General features: G+C 42.8%; 1 protein-coding gene across 5 annotated transcripts in view; it reads left to right on the forward strand.

Annotated features, from left to right (window-relative positions):
* LOC115049921 (A disintegrin and metalloproteinase with thrombospondin motifs 2) overlaps window positions 1–19,127 on the forward strand; it is a 102,904-nt gene that overhangs the window by 37,809 nt on the left and 45,968 nt on the right. For 4 of the 5 annotated variants that reach the window (XM_029512543.1, XM_029512546.1, XM_029512545.1 and 1 more), the window contains exon 3: window positions 8,992–9,169. In XM_029512543.1, the coding sequence (XP_029368403.1) occupies window positions 8,992–9,169 (178 nt within the window). Of the gene's footprint in view, window positions 1–8,991; window positions 9,170–16,673; window positions 16,695–19,127 lie in introns of all 5 variants that reach the window. The other variant, XM_029512548.1, reaches the window with a different exon arrangement.

Here is a 19,127-nt window from a genome sequence, read left to right on the forward strand (position 1 = left end):
CTTAGATTGCAATCACAGAGCGGTCAGTTGCCTCTAAACGGGGTCATTCATCAACCCCAAAGACTACACACGAACACTCACACACACTGATCAATGGCTGGGTTAGGCTGGTGAAAGGTGTTGATGGCTGCTGGTGTGTGTGTGTGTGTGTGTGTGTAAGTATTAATGTTCTGGCATGAGCAGAATGATGACATGGACGAGACAAAAAAAATAAAAGATCTGGAGCGATGAAGCTACAGTCAACTAAAATGTGTCAGTCATGTTCAAATCAGTCCTGCATTCCTCCTGAATGTGTGCCAGTGTCATATTATTTTCCCTGATTTGTGCAAAATAAAATTAGGATGGAGACATAAAATAATACTAAACCCTGAAGGCACGCATGTCCTCAGGGATTGCCTTTGGTGCCTTGCCCCAGGGTCTGTTTGGAGTTCTTAGCGTCCCTTAATGGCACTTATAGTCTACAATGCTGAAAATGCAACACAAGCTCAGCAACCCTCTACGCAGCAGCTCATGACTGGAACTCTGAACTAAGCTTGATCTGGCAATATATCACTTTTTCAATATACAATCTCTGGGTCCTTTGCAGCAAACCCGCCATCCGCTTTAGAAGGTATAGGACATCTAGCTGAGCCATACAGAAAGAGGAGAGACCAAGTATGGCTGCGTCAGATGGCTGGATCGTGTGTTCCCCACACTTGTCCTTTCTACCTGCTGTGTCCTTTACCCCATCACATCTTCACAGCTGGTCATCACACATTTCATCCTCGTCTGATTCTCTTTTCTCCCTTTCCTCTTCCCCAATCTGCTGATTCATAATCTCTGTTTGGACAGAAAACACAGGGAGGGAGCTTCTGTCCTGATGAATAACAAGAGCAATTGGAGAGAGAGGGAGAGAGAATGGGATATTGAGGTAGCCTCCTTTGCAAACTGCCCGTCTGGCTGGCGCTCTGTCTCTCGGTCTTTCTGCCAGACTGTCAGTGACTGTATTTCTGTCTGTGTCAACGCGCTCACCCTGAACAGAAATTTCCACATATCATGCTGTCGGGCTAACCAGGTTTGGCTTACTGCTGCTATTCTTAGGCTCGTGCCTTCCAGTGTCTGTTTAAATAATGTGGTTTGTTGTCTTTTGCCCATCGTCTTTTTTCCAACACCTTGCCCTCTCTTCACTCTCGCACATCCACAGTGCCTCTAACACTAAATATTATAGTATTTTGTAAAACTGGAAGAGTTACAGAGGGTGATATATTCATAGGATTCTTAGAGGACAGTCTCATGGCTGCATTTCGCCCAGTATTAGCCAGTTTCAGTCCTGTTTACCTCTCTCCTGCGCTCTGTGTTCTCACAATGTTTCAATGGATTCACAAACGAAGTTGTTATCAGTTGCATGTTTTTCTCCTTCCATTGTTGACAGTGGATGTATGAAACTGAAATGTGGCTCATTAAGACTATATATTGATCAACAGTTCCTTCAAATCCACTCCCAAGCTGCTCCTCTGCACTGCTGAAGCACTGATTTTATATCTGTCGTGTTGACTGACAAAATCACCACAAACATAAGATAACTACAACGGCTGTGCTGTAATTTTGGCTATATTTACTTGCAAAATGATCACTCAGAGAAAGTTAGAAGCTCAGTCATGTCAGCTGCAATGCGGTCAGCACAGATAGATGTGTCTGGCAGGCCCTACTCCTGCTTCTCTACTTCCCCGCTGACAACTCTTCCATAAGGTTTTTCAAATAAAACTTCAGCTTTCTGCTAACCACTGTTAGAAAAAGGTACATTTGCTGAAGGGGTCTGAAATCTCTATAAATCTAGCAGCAAAGACGTCAAGTTGTCATCACCGCTTGTTTGGCCTAAATCGTTTTGAAAAAATGACAGCCAATGGTGCCTTCACACTTGACCGGCTGACCAATTATATGAATTTATAATCCAGTCACAGAGCGCTCAGACAGCCAACAGCGCTCTGACAATCAACAAGTCAGAAACAAGCATTTGTGGATATGCCCCTCCCCCTCTACAAGAATAGAAAAGGAGAAACAAAAAAAACTATTGACAAGCAAATAAAATGATGGCAAGGAGAGAAAGGAAATAAAGAGATGGTGACATGAGAGCAGAAAGGGGTCAGAGGTGAGATGGAAGCAGTTTAGCTGTCATTATGAGGAACCTTTCAGAGGGTCTTAACTTTTTTATTGACATCTCTTCCACCATCTTTACAGTCTGCTTTCTTCTTTCAGGAGTTACAGACATTATGGGCCAGAGTGCAGATTTAAAACCTGGAATGAGCCAGACTTTGTGTGTGTGTGTGTGTGTGTATGAGAGAGAGAATTTTGGCCGACACACTGAAGAATGTAGGTCAAAGACGAACAATTATGAAATAAGGTGGAGAAAGCAGGAAAAATTGGGGGTGACTGAGACAGGACTGCCTCTCCTGCGTATGTATGTCAGTTTGTGTAAGGGTGCGTGTGTCTTTTTTTTTCTTTTTTTCAAGTAACCATTTTTAGCAAACACTCTATCTAATGACCTGAGCACAGTGACAGGGATGGGCCTGCGTCGCTAAGTCCTGCACAGCTTAACAGGCCCTGGCATCTGGATTTCACACACACATAAGCGTACACAACCTGTCAGTGTCTGTGAGCATGCACGTGTGTGTGTGTGCGTGCGCGCGCACACCTGCCAGTGTCGATGCAACTGACATAAGACAGAGCAGAAAAACATGAGACTGTATGTGAAGGGAAGCCTCTCTCTATTTATAGCTGATAAAGTTTGTTTACTGCACACGATTTAGTCTCCTCATCCTCGGTGCATGTCTGATTAACATAATTGTGCAATCGCCTCACTCTTCAGAACATTAGGCAAATAATTTAATTCACTTAATGAAACTGCTTTAATACTTAACCTTAAGTGCAGTCCTATCCTTCTTCTTGCTTCGTCTGTTCCCTACTTTTTCTCCAGCCAGAGTAAAGCAGCAGCGTGGAAAGGTTTGCCAAGGGTCATAAATGTCTTATATATTTAGCTTCCCTTAATGTTTTAAATAGCTCCACCTAATGCCGCCTTCATAAATTTCATCTAAAGCTGCATTTTTGCCAAAGCCACAATCATAATCCAAACACAAAACTTGGCTTTCTCTGAGCATGACGGGGAACCATAGAGGTATAATTTCCTGCTGATGTGATTAAATAACAAGCTGTTTATATTTGCGTGTTGTGTCCTTTTAATCTTTTCCTTTCTCTGAATTGTGTGTAATTTTTCAAATGACTTTTACTATGGCAGAATCCTGATTTATTTATTTTTTCTTATGACTCAAAGGGTGAATGAATTGGTGGGTTCCACGAGTGAGTCACTTTCAAAGCTATATGTGCGTAGATGTGTGTTTGTGTGTATCTGTCCGGCTTGCCTGCAGATACATGCGTGGAACAGTGTGTGGAGTAAGGTAGTGATAGCAGGACGATGAATCAGATCAAACACATCCACGCTTGGTGACACCAGATCAAACACACACGCACAGACTACCAGCAGTGGACTGAGCTGAAGGGCCCCGACCGGGTGTGACTTTGATCCTCACCACAACATCCGCTATTCCACTCCATCGCTGCTTTTCCTCTACTCATCTGTCTCACGTGCCCCTCAGGACACTTACTCAGGACTCGAGTTACTCCTTTCAGATCTTCAAATAGAGCTTGGTGTGCATTTAAACACAGAGGATCCTCTTGTTGTAACTGGACACTCAACGTGCAGGGTCTGGATTTGGAACCTGCCGAAGGGCTTCAAGTCTCACAGGGAGGGTTGTGGTTAGTGTCACCATCTCATTGGCCGTGACAGTAATTATATCCCATTTATAAATGTTAAACTGTGATAATGTGGAGCTGGTGCACATGCTCTTGTTGCACAATGTTTTCCGTCCTTAAAATATATGATACATAACTGGAGTAATATCTATTATTATTCCTATAATGGGAACTTATTTCCTGGCCTAATCTGAGTTGTATTTAGCAAATAACATAATTAAATTGAGATGAATCAATTTTTCTTTTGTGCTAATGGATACAATGAAAAATAATGTTTGAAAACTTTACCAATAGCCTGTCTTCCCGAGGAAAGTGGTTCCATTTGCTTCAAGTAACACTTTTCAATGGATCAAATTTCTACTAGAAGATTAAACTGTTAAAACGCTAAACAGAAAAGTTTGCAGATTATTTTGATATGTAACTATAATTTGTAAAAACTTCCCGAGATGATCATTTCGGGATCATTAACATTTTAAGCACTGACTGTGGCTGGAGCAAGAGGCCATTGAACAGTTGGTATTTTTTTTCTCACACAATGTTGTGTACTATCTATATTGCCGGGTCTGTATGCAAATTGTCAGCTGTCGTGGTGGCAGGGAAGCAGAAACCCTGGAGACACTGAAGAATAATGACAAAGATGCTCCACCATGACCTTTTCAGTCGGATGTGCGCCGATACATTCTGTATGAAGTGAAAATCTTTTACAATAACCTACTAATCATGTTTTATAATCGCTGCAGGTTACATTAAGATATAGAAAGCAGTTGTGTCCGAATTAATTGTATCATGTGGGCATAGTGGCGATAACTTTTGGGTAATCACCCAAAGGAGCACAACAACTTTACTGTAATGAGAGAGCAGCAGCTAGCAAGACAGCTGGTGCCTTAGAAATCCCTGAAGGATTATTTCTGATTGAGGAATAACATTTTGTAGAAGCAGGGGAATTACTAGATACTCCAGACTGATTGAAAAATTACATTTTTACACCTCATAGTAGACAATTAGGGTTATAAACTAATATGATATTATATGTTCTGAATAGTTTGAAACATAGTTTGACAGCATATTCTTTGTGCTATGGTGGGGCTTACCTCCACACATAGCCTTGGCTCCGGATCCAAATTCCTGGTTAGGGGCTATTCTTCTTCTCTGGAGTTGCCCAGGGCATGAGGCGCCAGGTGGGTGTAGGGATACTCACAAGTGCCCAGCTAAGCACCGGTGTGTTGAAGTTTACGCCACTACACCAGAGAGGTCGCCTTCCTACGCAGCAGAGAAAACGCTTACTGTCATCTGTGTGTCTGCAGCAAACAGCAGTTCAAAGTATTCGGCCTTCTTGGAGACCTTGGCTGGAGCCCTGCAGAGGGCTCCGCTGGGGCACTCCGTGGTACTACTGGGAGACTTCAATGCGCGTTGGCAATGACTGAGATACCTGGGGGGATGTGATTGGGAGGAACTGCACCGCCATGTGAACCAGAGTCGTGTTCTATTATTAGACTTCTGTGCTAGCCCCAGTTTGTCAATAATGAACAGCATGTTCGAACACAAGGGCGTTCATAATTGTACTTGGTACCAGAGCACCCTAAGCCAGAGGTCAGTGATCGATTTTGTAATTGTATCATCTGACCCGAGACAGCGTATTTTGGACATTTGTGCAAAGAGAGGGGAAGTGCTGTCAGCTTATCGCCACCTGGTGGTGAGTAGGGTCAGGTGGCAGGGGAAACCCCTGGACAGACCTGGCAGACCCAAACCAGTAGTGAAGGTAAACTGGGAATGTCTGGGGGAAAAGCCCTTGTCTGAAAAGCCTTCAACTCCCACCTCCGGGTTCCCAGGGATGTTCTGTGGGAGGTGTTGCGGGAGTGTGGGGGTGACTTCTGAGAGCCAACCAAATCCTATATGCCCAAAACGAGAGCTTTGATATTCTGGAGCAAGTCGGCCTCATTTCCGGTGGGTGTTGGCTGCTGCCAGGCTGTGCCTCATCTTCAATTCTGTTTGTGATATTCATGGGCAGGATTTCGAGGCGCAGCTGTGGTGAGGAAGGCTTATAGGTCAGTAGGATTGCATCATTGTTTTTTGCAGATGATGTGGTCCTTTTGGCACCATCAGCCTTAGAGCTACAGCGCTCACTTGATCGGTTTGCAAGTGTGAAGCGGCAGGGACGAGGATCAGTGCCTCAGTAGGAAACCAAGGGATTGCAGACCTTGTCCCAAGTTAAGGGGTTCAAGTATCTTGGGGTCTTGTTCACGAGTGAGGGAACTATGAGGTGTGAGATTGACCGGAGAATCGGGGCAGCGGGTGCTGTGCTACATTTGCTGCACTGCGCCGTTGTCATGAAAAGGGAGAGCCACAGCCAGAAGGTCTCAATGTGCCAGACAATCTTCATTCCTACCCTCGCCTATGGTCATGAGCGGCAGGTAATGACGACAGAACAAGATCACGGATACAAGCGGCCAAAATGGGTTTTCGCTGCAGGGTGTGTGGATTTCCCCTAGAGAGAGGGTGAGAAGCTCAGTCATCTGGGACATACTCGGAGTTGAGCTGCTGCTCTTTTGCGTGGAAAGGAGCCAGTTAAGGTGGTTCAGGCATCTGATAAGGATGTCACCAGGGCATCCCTAGGGAGCTCCTCCTGGCACTTTTGACTAGGAGCAGACCTCGGGGCAGACCTGGCACCAGGTGGAGAGATTATATTTCCTTACTGGCCTGGGAGCGCCTCGGGATCCCCCAGTCAGAGTTTAAACACACTTGTTTCATTAATTTAGGAAAATGGTTCAAATATGTTTCTGTTTTAAGTCTAGCTTCTTTTTTTTTTATTTGATTTATTAAATACACACCGATATAGCCAGAGATTTTGAATTATATTCCCACCAAGTTTGATTTCCATCTACATCTTATCACTATGTGGCCCTGAACCATGTTTTTGAACAACAAAACTTGCGTCGGCATATCAGGGCTTGCAGTGTTCTGCCAGTTTCTTTCATTTGTTCTGGACACAGTGTTTGGACAAACTCTGTAATCCCCTCGACCAGGACTTGGCCACTGCAGCTTTAGAAGAGATAAAGGAATGGAAATGTGTGCAAATACTTTGATGCTTTATTCACTTTAGCTTTTCAAAGGATGTGTCCAGCTCTTCGGTTCCCTCACACCTTCCCCTCTTTCTAACCCTCCTCCCCTGTTATGCTGGCTCTGATCGATCCAACCATGTCTCCCAGTCCCACATGTCATCTTTTTTCTTTGACACGGCTCTCCTCTCCCCTCTGCTTGGTATTCTGGAGTGGGAATGCATGCACCATCACAGATCCATCAGCTCCGATCGGAATGCTACACCACGGCTCCTGAAAATGGAGGGATGAGAAGAAAGAAAGAGAGAGACAGGGAGCGAGAGAGAGGTGAATGCAGAAAGAGGGAAAAGAAAATGAGTGAGAGTGAGGGCAGGTCAGCGGCTTGTTGACATCCTTCTGGGACCTAAGCCTCAGACTAATGTGGGGGTGGGGGGGGTGCTCTAGTAAATATCTAGCTCTTTTCAAATTAGCTTCTCTGTGGTATTGAAGGAGCCTACATTTTATTTCTACCTTCAACAAGAGCTGTGCATGCAAAAGAATAGAGCTTTCCTACATTAAAACTGTCTTAGTCTTTTGTTACATCCATGCTCCATACACTTTGTTGTACCACAGAGCATAGACACTTTGGACACTGATGTTGGGAGTGAACAGCTTCTGCCATCACTGCACATACAAAGTGGGCAATATATATATATATATATATATATATATTTTTTTTTTTTTTTTTTTTTTTTTTTTTTTTTTTCTTTCTTATACTAATTTGAGGTTAAATCAATATAACGATGTTTGAGAGATCACAACTCAGTGGGACCTCAGAAAAATACAGACCATAATTGCTTGTTTATGTAGCACAGTGGTGCATGTGTGGTAATTGCCTTGTGTTTTGTTTGCCGTCATGTGTTTCACAGTTTGCCCTGCTTTCTGGCCTCTGTAACGTGGGCCAAAATATAGCCTAAATTTGCAACCCATTTAATCACTTGGTTATTAGGAGGAAGCTCTTCACAAAAGCAATTGGAGGTGGAGGAACAGAGGGATCCCTGTGTATAGAATAGAATAATATCCGTAGGAAAAATCTGATATGTAAAAATGAAAAATATTCAGTATGATAGGGTAAAGGGGTTAAATGGTCATTTGAATGTTTACACTCCAGTCAAATAGTTTTCCATCTCTGAAAAAGGCCTATTAGCTGACTGTACTGACTATAACTGACTATTACAGTCAGTTTCATGAATCTGGTCTTTGTGCTGCTAGGCCAGTTTCCTGACTCCCATTGTCTCTCCACAATCGCACATTCTTTTGTAATATATGCTGTATTTTTTTTTTATCATCAGCTGACTTTCCTCTCTTTAACTGCTCATCATTAGGAGGGAGGAGAGTAGCAGGGACATGCTGATCGGATCAATGCCCTCTCGCTTTTTCATTATTTTTTTTTTTTTTTTTTTTGCGCTCTTCCCCTCCAAAGCCTCACCATTCTCTCTGTGTGTTCTTCCCAATGGCTTTCCTCTACAGCAGTGCGTTGCCTTGGTAATTACCAGTTGTCTTAAACAGACAGATGGAATAAGAGAGAGTGACGGGCAAATTTCCCAGTGCCTGTTTTCCCCGTGTGTGTGCATGCAACTCCTTTTTTGTGTGTTTTCTGCATGCACATTTCTTCACTTCTCTCCGTGTCTTTCAGGCCCCCCCACAACCTCACTTTCTGTGAGCTTGCATTTGTGCATGGCTGCTGTGTGTGTGTGTGTGTGTGTGTGTGTGTGTGTGTGTGTGTGTGTGTGTGTGTGTGTGTGTGTGTGTGTGTGTGTGTGTGTGTGTGTGTGTGTGTGTGTGTGTGTGTGTGTGTGTGTGAGGTGGGGAATTACCTGACAGAATGTGTTAGTTCAGGATAGGAGTAAGACAGACTCATCTCCGCCCCATGTGTTGTCCATTTTGGATGCCAGGTGTCACTCGGGCCTTTAGGTCTGTTAGACATCATTGCTATCCCTTCCTCTTCTTGCTAACGCAGCAATGGAGTAAAGCTGGTTTTAAAATATCAGGGCAAGAGAGGAAACAAAGGATGGATAGGGTAAGGAGGAGCAGAAGCGAGTCGTTATATGGCGACCATGGTGTTCACCCTCTCTGTGTCATCCAATGAATTCTCTCCTTTCTCTTTCAGGCTGGTATGATCAGGACGGAGCAAGAAGAATTTTTTATTGAGCCGGTGGAGAGGGGCGATGGAGTGATTGAAGAGGAGGAAGAGGGAGGAGGAGTAGGAAGGACACACATCGTCTATCGCTCTTCAGCCATAAAGAAAGTCCCTATCAGCAGCCAGGCCGCCGACTACCACGCCAGAGGTCAGTCTGTGCCCCCCTCTGTGCCACCCTACACTTTTGTACAGCCTCGGCAGGATGCTGCTCATACCCCCCTCAGCTCCCGCTTCTCTATTTTTAACTTGCATGCTGCAAGCTAAGTCTTCCCCCCTCCCTTTTTTTTACCCCTTAAATTTTAAGCCCAAAGAAGAATTAATATTACTCACAAATTTGACTTTTTGTTGATGTTTGGCTGATGTTGTCTGCAGAAAATTCTGCAACACTGCACAAAGCTGAGGTTGTTCTTCCCTAAACAAACTATAGACTATACTAGAGTATTAAACCAATCTTTCCCATACACACCTGGTTATGTAATCATATCAAACTATTGCAGAGACAGTGAACATATCCTGCTGTCAAAATTATCACACCTACCCAAACTCATATGAATCCCCCTGTCACTGCACTAATGTTCCAACGGGCAAGGAGTGAAAAATTGAGCTACATGTTTGATTGGTGAGGTAACACACTTTTTTTTTTTTTTTTTTTTTTCTCGCTCGCCTTGGCTGCCTTAACAGCAAAGAGCCAGCACGCAGGCCTTTGGTTTATCATGGTATCTGCCTCAGTCCTCTGCTCTCTGCACATGAAATAAATGATCTGGAACAACAAGGGCTATTATTTTAGAGGCAGTATAATATGTGCAGTTTGATATTTCATGGATCTCAGCAAAGCAGGACAAATATTTTAATATGCATATGCGCAGGTAAAGGTAAAGGTAAGGTAAGGTAAAGTCCTCTGTTCCTCAGTTTGGATTTATATTACTCCAAAATTATTATTATTTTTTTTTATAAAATTACAGAGAAATAAAATAAGAGGAAAAAATGAAACACTTTAATCAAATTAATGAATGGAATTTCTTACAATATTGTTTTTACTTTGTCTTCCAGCTAAACACTAAATAAAGGAAATAAATGATACTCAATGATTTTTAAATATTCATGCGTTTTTAAAAACGGAGTCGTTAATTTTCCATTTTTCAGTCAAATGTGAGACGGCATAGTAACGCATGATTTCAATCTTTTATAAATTTAAGGCCTGAGGGCAAAATGGTACAGGAGAAATGTCATTCCTCAATACAGAATGCAACTTGTATTATTCACTGCACCATCTAAAAAATGCGCTCTCATAGATACCAGGTTCAAATACTGTGACACTTCAATTTAAAAGCAGTTTCAAAATTAAACTGAAAAGATATTGTAACTCGAACAGGCACAGAATTGATCCTTCATTTAAAAGTGCGACGTCTCATACAAGGTGATCCAGAGTACATGTTATTTATGCATCTTATTGTTCTGCTTAGCAAAAATAGAAAGAAAGAGTCGAAAACAAGAGAACGTCCCAGAAAATACCACTTTTCCAGTATTGTAAGCTGTATTGTTAAAAACTGCTGGGATAAATATTCCTGCAAAGCATGTCTCAGGCTTGTCTGTAGAAATGGCTGTCCAATCACTGTGACTGATCCAATGACTTAGAGCCAATCAATTGTGACCCAGACTAGTGCAAGAGTCTGCATGTCAACTAATCACCCAAGCAAAAATATGCTCAAAGAGCCATGTTCTACAATCAGAGTCAAAGCACTTCATAACAAGCATATTGCAATAGAAAAATCTGTCTTCCTATTCTGAGCAGTTGACTCAAGAATGTCTAATAATATACCTAGAGAGAGAGAGAGAGAGAGAGAGTTTCCATAGGAACACCCAGCGAGGACAGACTGCATTAGAGTAACACAGATCTGTTCCCACTGTTACTGATACCTGGCTGTACATCCACACACAGACACACACATGTGAGCATGAACACACACACACGTTGAACTGAAAAGAAAGGAAAACCTACAGGGAAACTCACTCACATAAAGGATGTAACAACATGAAGCTTACACAACTCCCTTGATCATATATATATGCGCTTCTGAACACACAAAAGGAGACGCGCAGACACAAACGCAACACATCTCACTGCTCCTTGTTTCCTTTGAATCTTTCTTTCTAATGAAGAGTGGGGTGCAGATCAATAGCGTAGGATAGAGCTGGCCTCAGTGTGCGTGCGTTTGTGTGTCTGTGTGCCTGTATGTATGGCGTGGGTATGAGTTCTGTGGTCGTCTGGCTTCGATTGCTGGGATTTTCAAGGCTAAGCAGACAGACGGACTGACGGACAGACATACAAGCAGGCATGTGCTGCTCCCAGTCACATTTGATGTGGATCTCTCGCTCTCTCCATTTCTCTTCTCTTTTTCCTTTTTTATCTTTTGTCTCAGCCATTCTACACCACAACATTATGTAAACGTAAGGTTTACCTCCCAGTTGTTCCATCCGATCACTAATATCACAGCCACATGGACACATTACAGAGCCTTCTGCCTCACAGCACCCTCTGTTTCTTTTCCCCTCCAGCTGGAACCAAATGAAATTATTTCCTCTCCACTCTTATCCCCTCATATTCTCCTCCTCACACAATCATTCTCCGTAGATCAATCAGGAAAATTAGCAAATTAATGAATAATCAATCAATGATTTCTGGAGATATCCTTCACCGAGACTGCTTAATTCACAGCCAGTTATTGAGTGTTGGACTCATTTCCTGGCTAAAGACAGGGATAAGAAAGTTATATTTAGCAAGGTAGAAGAGCTCAAGAAGGAGAGAAAGAGAGATGAAGACGGAGCGAGATTGATCGGTTTCTTACACCATTCGCTGAGGAGGTGTGAATCAATGGCCTAAGTGGAGAGAGCAAGCTTTATTATTAATGTGGCACATTCGTCAATTAATTGCTGCAGCAATAGAAAACGAAGGATTGCCATTCATTTTTTCGCCTTGCGGACGGAGCTTCATCGTTCAATCTGTCTTTTCCTCCCAGCTTACAATTTCAGTTTATCTCCTACTTTTATCTGTGCTTTTGATCAATGTTTTTCTGTATCTGCTAATTTTACACTCTGTCTCTGGGTCTGGCTTCACTTGCTGCTTTCTGCCCTATAGATACTCCATTCATCCTCTGGTGCGTGCAGATGTTAGGTTTTTTATTTTTATTTTTTATTTTTTTATTTTTTATTTTTTTGAGGTTGGACAATGAACATGGATTTTAGTGTCGTGTACAGGGGGACTGGACTGTTTGTGTTGGTGCGTGGCTTCAGCTGTCTGTTCTTAACATGTGCGTGTCTGCCAGTGCTGTGCTTTTGCTCTTCCAGGGGGCTTTTTCCCATAATCCTCTTCACCTAGCCTGCAACCTAGACCTCAATCCCATGATAACGTTACACATAAATAAGCTTTGTGTTTGTTTGTTTTTTTACAATTTCCTATCTCTGAGTGCTCTTTTTAGCACTCAAGAGGCAGCATGACAGGCTGCTGACTGTTAACAAACATAACATTCAGCAGTGTTTTAGGATGCTCTACAGCAGGATGAGGAGGTAATTACAAAGCAGTAACCCCTTTCTTGCTACTTTAGTTGTATTTTGTTGGTCGTATTGGCAGAATTGCTCCCTGCTGCCTCTGGGGTAGGGCCATTGCAATTAGCTGGTGGGCTAACAGTGGGCAAGAACTGACAACGGGGCCAGTTACTGCAAACATACGCCTGCTCAAAGCCTGCATTTGTTTTATTATGCTGTTCTGTGTCCTTCTAGTTATGTTTTTTCTGTTATTGTTGTTTTGTTTTTTTTTGTTTTTGGTTTTTTTTATGTTTGGTTGTTCTGGACCGACGTGATGCCGTTAGGTCAGTGCTGTTGTGCTGTGTCGTCTGTGTAGGCCACGTTGCACGGCACTGATACAATGACGCATCAGCCTCAGTCTGGGCTGAGAGGAAGCTGAAGCAGGTCAGACAGAGGCCAGTGGCGCTAGTCACCGCGGCTTAATGTCTGCTTCCCAAATCCCGAAAATGAAGGGGGCTCCCTGGAGAACACCACTTCCTCTCTGCCCATCTTGTCTCTCTCTCTGACTTCAATCCCCTTCCTTCTCCCCTCTGTTCTGCCTCTGCCTGTGACACAAGGATCGTCATATGGTGCAAGGGTTTTAAGAGGAGACCCATGTTTGAGATTGAAGCACCAACACATGCACAACTCATAGCCTGAACTCATCCACAGTGTGTAACATGGTGTCCCGCTAGACACTTTGCAGAACAGCGTGCCTGGTGTTGAAATCCCAAAGAGCCACCTGAATTATCCAAAAGGCGACATCCTTCACACATTATTACGTGGCTTATTTTTGAGACACATCGTCTAATCACCCTATTTCTGACCTGCTGTGCCGAGAGCGTCAAGTGGATGGGAACATTTTTAAAGAGAAATTACAGTTAGTGAGATTATGGTCATATATGTGCATGCCTAAAAGAACGAGAGGGGTCAGGCATTATGTGCAGTCAGATAACCGAATCCCTAGTTTAGCCATCTGTGGCAGTGAAAACATTGTAATAAACAAGGATTTTCCACGTAGCAAACAAAGTGCAGTAGATTAATTCTTTATTGCATTACCTAATCTGACCCCAAAGCAACATGTACCCATTCCAGCACTGTCTCCCCATTCCCCCTGAAGGAAGGTAGCCACGTAATCTTAAGGGTAAATGTATTCAGGAGCGGCCAGTCCTCAGAGTATTTAAGCTGCTGTTAAGCTCTAAAATCAGTAGTTATCAGGAAGAATTCCTTAACCACGTGTAGCCTATGTAAACAATGCTGTTTGCCAAGGCACGTCTGAGGCCGAGCCTAACCCGTTTTTAGCAGAGGAAATCCAAAACTTAGTAGATTCCAGGATCTGGAAACAAAAACCTCAGTGAACCATAATAGTGCAGTTAAATATGGGCTGTGAACCTCATATTATAGATGGAGGTCCAGAATAAATGTATGGAGCGTTGAATGGAAGGTGTTAACTGGAGGCAGTATTTAAAAAGTCAATTTCAGCAGGACTCAGCAGCAGTAGTCATCAATGTACACCTGTGTAAAGACATACGCACACATATGGTGCCAAGCTGGAACACACACACACACACAGATACAATATATATGTGTGAATGACTGCCGGCCCAGGTGTGCCTCTGGGAGGAAATTACAGTGCTAGGAGGGGAAGTATTTCAGCAGCCAGCTGCTTCCCCTCACCCTCTCTGTGACCACTGGCTCTATCCCTGGAGGGCACCACTAGCTTATTACCTCACACCCATATGTGTGTGTGTGTGTATGTATGTCTCTGCAGTCATGCATTGTTGCATGTATGTGTGCTTCTGTGGGTTTTATGTCTTGCCTGTTTCACTCATGACTGGCAACATTTGTGTGTCTACTGGTGTGTAAGTGTGTAGCAGTCTGTGTGCCTGCGCTGCATCCCCCTGTGTGTGTTCTCCCTCAGGCTCATCTGATTCCTCACCTGCTAGTAAGCTCCCAGCAGGCCTTCCATTGAGCCGTCACTCAATGTGCCACAGCGCTGTCTTTAAAAAGACCAGGACTCCAGGAATAATAGCAGGGTGCGGCCGACCTCTGCTCCTGTCTGCAGCCGCTGCTGCTGCGCTGACCCACACACAGTCTGTCTGTGTGTGCGCGCGTGCGTCTGCGTGTGGGTTTCTGTCTCGGTGTGAGACAAAGAGAGAGTGAGCAAGGAGAGGATGAGGTGGAGGAGAAGGGAAGCCTTGCAGGGATGTAGAGGAATAGTGTAATTACAGCCTCACTGATAGAGAGAGCCTCACTATAATCAGGGTGATCATAGTGTTTTGAAAAGATTAGCACCTTTCTGAGGCTCGGTGCTGCATCTGATGTGGGGTACATAGTTTCAGAGCCAGACTCTTGATGTCAAAATCAGACTTAACATAGATATCTTTCTATTGTAATACTCACAATGAACAATGATGGTCTTGTATGCTCAGGATCACCTTATTAATTGCACTGGGCTGTAGCTCTAACACTCCACTCTGTCATAAGAAGGCATAGTTTAAAAAAAAAAAAAAAAAAGCATAACTTCCTGACTTTTTTTACTGAAGACTTTTTTAGAGTAATCAACAGTTATTATGTTCATCTTCCAACATTCACTGACAAAGCTATTATTTTGTCTTTTTTGAATAAAATATATTCAAAATATATTTATATATAATAAATATAATAAAGAAAGGCTTAGGCAGGTACATGATGGTCACTTTCACATGGCAGAGTGGAGTACATGTCCTGACACAGATGTTAATGCCTGCCTCTTGTTTTGTTTTTACAGTAACCACTTCCAAACCAAGTGTGTTTTTTGCTTAACTCTGCCATATTCAAAATCGGTATAATGTCCTAGAGGAGGTGGCCATTGTTCTGTCTTTATGTTTCAGCAGAAAACAGAATTGGAACTAATTGCAGAAACTAAACATGTCAGGCAGGTTTAAGGAAGGTTTTTTTTTTTTTTGGTAGACAAATGGAGGGCTCAGGGGTTCCAGGGTAGTGGATTGGGGCAGGAGGGATCGTGATGGTCTGGGAGGTAGGAGATCATGTACTGTGAAGGAGTTCAGAAGCGCAAGGAGGGCGCTCGTCTGAGTGAGTTGGGACTGAGCGAGAGGCAGAAAGATCCAAGCGAGGTTGGACAACGAACTGGCAAAGATGGTGAGCAGAGCCTGGTGAGTAGACCAGGCGGTTCAGAGCAGGTGTGTTGATGTTAAAGACTGTGTGGTAACAGCACAGACCGGAGCCAGCAGCTGAAACTGAGCAGAGGAGCCTGCCCACACCCAAGACACACACTGACGTGACAGACAAGACAGATAGGGGGAGACAAAGGACACACAAGTTAAGGGAAATGCAGGGAACGCACTGGGGACTTGGGGGGGGGGGGTGTGTGTCGGGGGGGGTCATGACAGTGTTAGCATCAGTTACGTAACAAGTCAACCTCAGGGACAGAAGCTCATGGAAGATGAGATGGCATTTGACTTCCTTCCTCCCACTGCTGTCACACACAGTGCTGCAAAGACCACATGCGCGCGCACGCACGCACGCACGCACACACACACTGTGGTGAATCTGGCATCATAATCAGACTTGTGCAGCCACTGCCATCACTGAATAAACTTCCTAGATCTGCACACTTTAGGAGGAAATTTTGACTTTGTTGTCCAATATTATAGTTTCACAAGAACAAACAAATGTTTCTGGTTATTTTGAGTGATTATAGCTCTTTGTAGGACTATGTGGGGGATTTGGTGCATTTGTTATAGGAACAGAGTCTGCACCTCTATCATCTTTATAAGTACTGAGAATTTAGTGACTCTGGCCTCAACTCCACCCAACATGTGAGCTCTAATCAGCCAGAAAAACTGAAAACAGCCGTATGTGGAGGATATTTAAACTGCAGTGTATCTTTTCCCAGTATGAGCAGTTCCTTACTCAGACACCTTGTAGGTAATGAGGTTAACGCTATATACGAAAAATGCTTTCCTCACTATTCAAAATACAGTCAGTCATGAACAAATTACTTTGGACAGTGTTTAGACAAGACGATCCCAACTCCAGATGAACTAATTTGCTTTTTTAAAAGGTTTACAACTGTATTAGATAAACAGGAAGACCTCCTTACCGCTCACGTCATTGGATCCATCAGCTTGACAATGAAGCAAACATGAGCCACGCGTGGAGTAGTCGGAAGGACTAGATAAAATGGATTGGCTTGTCAGCCTCTGAGACTATTTCCAAAATAAATGATCAGTTTAATACTTTTGCCTGCATTTTTTTTTTGGCTTCTAGGATTTACAGATAAGAACACAGTGGAGCCAAAAGCTTTATTGTTCACTGGAAGTGAGCAATGAGACTCATTTGTCAAGTAGCACAGTAATCTCTCAAATTAGCTTCAAGAGGATCGCATGATCAATCACATGTAACATATGGTTATAACGGACATAGTCAATCGCTCCTCATCTTTCATCAAACAGGTCTTACGCCTGGGCGACAAAAATGTTTTGGTTAAAGGTTTAGGTTATTTTTATTTGTGTTAAATCATTATTTCTCCAGCAGGTATTGCTGTAAAAATGAATCACATTTCAATCACATGAATCACTTTTTTGAAATATTAGCTTTTTGGTGACTATAAGACCATATTACAGTAAATATTTAGAAATTGGTATACACATAAAACAGGGCTTGTGCATACACAGGGTTTTTGTCATAATTAAAAAAACCACCAAAAAAAAACCCCATTAGCTGCTCACACATTTTAACCCGCCTGCATCTCAATCATCCTGAAACTGTACGTACATGCCTTCAGACAATGCCCGCTATTTACTATGAATGGATAGGAACGCCCCCCAATGGGCTCGATTCCGTATAAATGGTCAACATTTAGTTTAGTTTTGAGGAGAAATGGTAGAATCATTTAAGAAACAACTGAAAAGAAAAAAAAACCCCCACAATTTTATTTGACTGTGAACATGAAATAACAGTTGATCAAACTGAGAAACGAAAACTCATTATTTGGAAGCCTAAGATCTGGTGGCTCATTAGCCAGTTATCATCATGAGCCACAAAATCAGTGCAGTCTCTGAAGACCTGTTCTCGTCTGTATTGTGCAATATCTTCCAGCAACGCTAAAACAGCCGTTGTACGATTTGGCACAGCCATTACACGCAGCTATGGCTTTTATGTAGTGCTGTTTTAACGGCTTGTTAGTTGGCAGGTTATTCTCATTTGCTAATCTTGCAGAATAGTAATCTTTATTTCTGAAAATCATGTATGTATCAGTTTATATATATAGAGTCATTACAATGCACACTGCCAAACAGCCTTTAACCACATATGCATTATCACGTAATCATAAGTTTCTTCATACTACAAATTACATCCTAACACTATATAATGAAAGAAGGACGCTCCAAATAAAGTACCACTCAAATTCACACTTATTTTCCTTTTTTTTTCCCAACTTGCAACATCACACTATTCAGACTCAAACAATAGTGTACATAGTACATGCAGTGTTGAAGATGTGTACTGGTACGTTCTTTCTCAGCATCCATTGAGTTCTTCTTTTACATTTTTTATGTACATGTATGTATTTTATGTACCTATATATCCTATCCTATATCCTAAGTGTACATGGAAAGTGACGTACAAGGACTCCATGTCCCCACTCTGTACCTGCTGCAGCAGTTGCCTTTAGGTATCATTGCACACTTCTACTCGCTCCCCATTGTACAGTAAGCTCTTCTTCTCCCCTACTGCTAATATCTGCGAGTGCACACACTCACTCTCACTGCCTCTGCTTCTCTCTCTGCCACCACCCCATCTCTCCTCCTTCGGTTCTGCCCTAGGTGTCTGCCTCTTAAAGGAAGGTCTTGCTCTTGGAGGGATTTGTTGGGTCTCTTTAACAACTCAAATAAGGGTTTGGTCGAGACCTGTGCTATAGTTAAAGTGCCCTGATGTAACTTTGTCATGATTTGGTGTTATCTGAATAAATTTCATTTGATTTCTGATTTGACCATTCTTCTGTCAAATTTAAATCTGAGAATCCAAACATTCGATGAAGCAAATGTCTTTGGCTTAAAAGAATAGCAGATTTTTTATTTATTTCTAATTCTTTTTTTAATCAAACAAAGAGCGGCCTCCATGTAGGGAGAATGAAATTTTCAATGTGGTGTTTGTCCCTCGTGGCTGCTGTCTGATTAGCGGAGTGATGGGTGGTAGTGGGAGTCTGTTAGACTCTAGTTCATTTGCCGTTGCGCCCTCTAGGGAAGTTTAATTGAATGAAGCACAGCTCAGTGCTTCTTCATTCAACAATGTCAACAATATTAGTCACAAGCATCAGTTCATGGCTCACACACTTAGAAAGTTCAGTTGGACAGGGCATGTGATCGTTGTAGCGTATGAGTATTTTCCTTTAAATGCGATGAACTGTTGTATCATCGTAGAGAAGAGAGAGGCCGACAAACAGAAATCCCAATCATTTCCATCTACATCTTTAGTTCTCTGCTCCCTCCAAACAGGCTGACGTGTCTTATAGCATTAGTCTGATGTGCTCAGATTTA

The sequence above is a fragment of the Echeneis naucrates genome, chromosome 10, assembly GCF_900963305.1.
Source record: "Echeneis naucrates chromosome 10, fEcheNa1.1, whole genome shotgun sequence".
NCBI classification, from domain to species: domain Eukaryota; kingdom Metazoa; phylum Chordata; class Actinopteri; order Carangiformes; family Echeneidae; genus Echeneis; species Echeneis naucrates.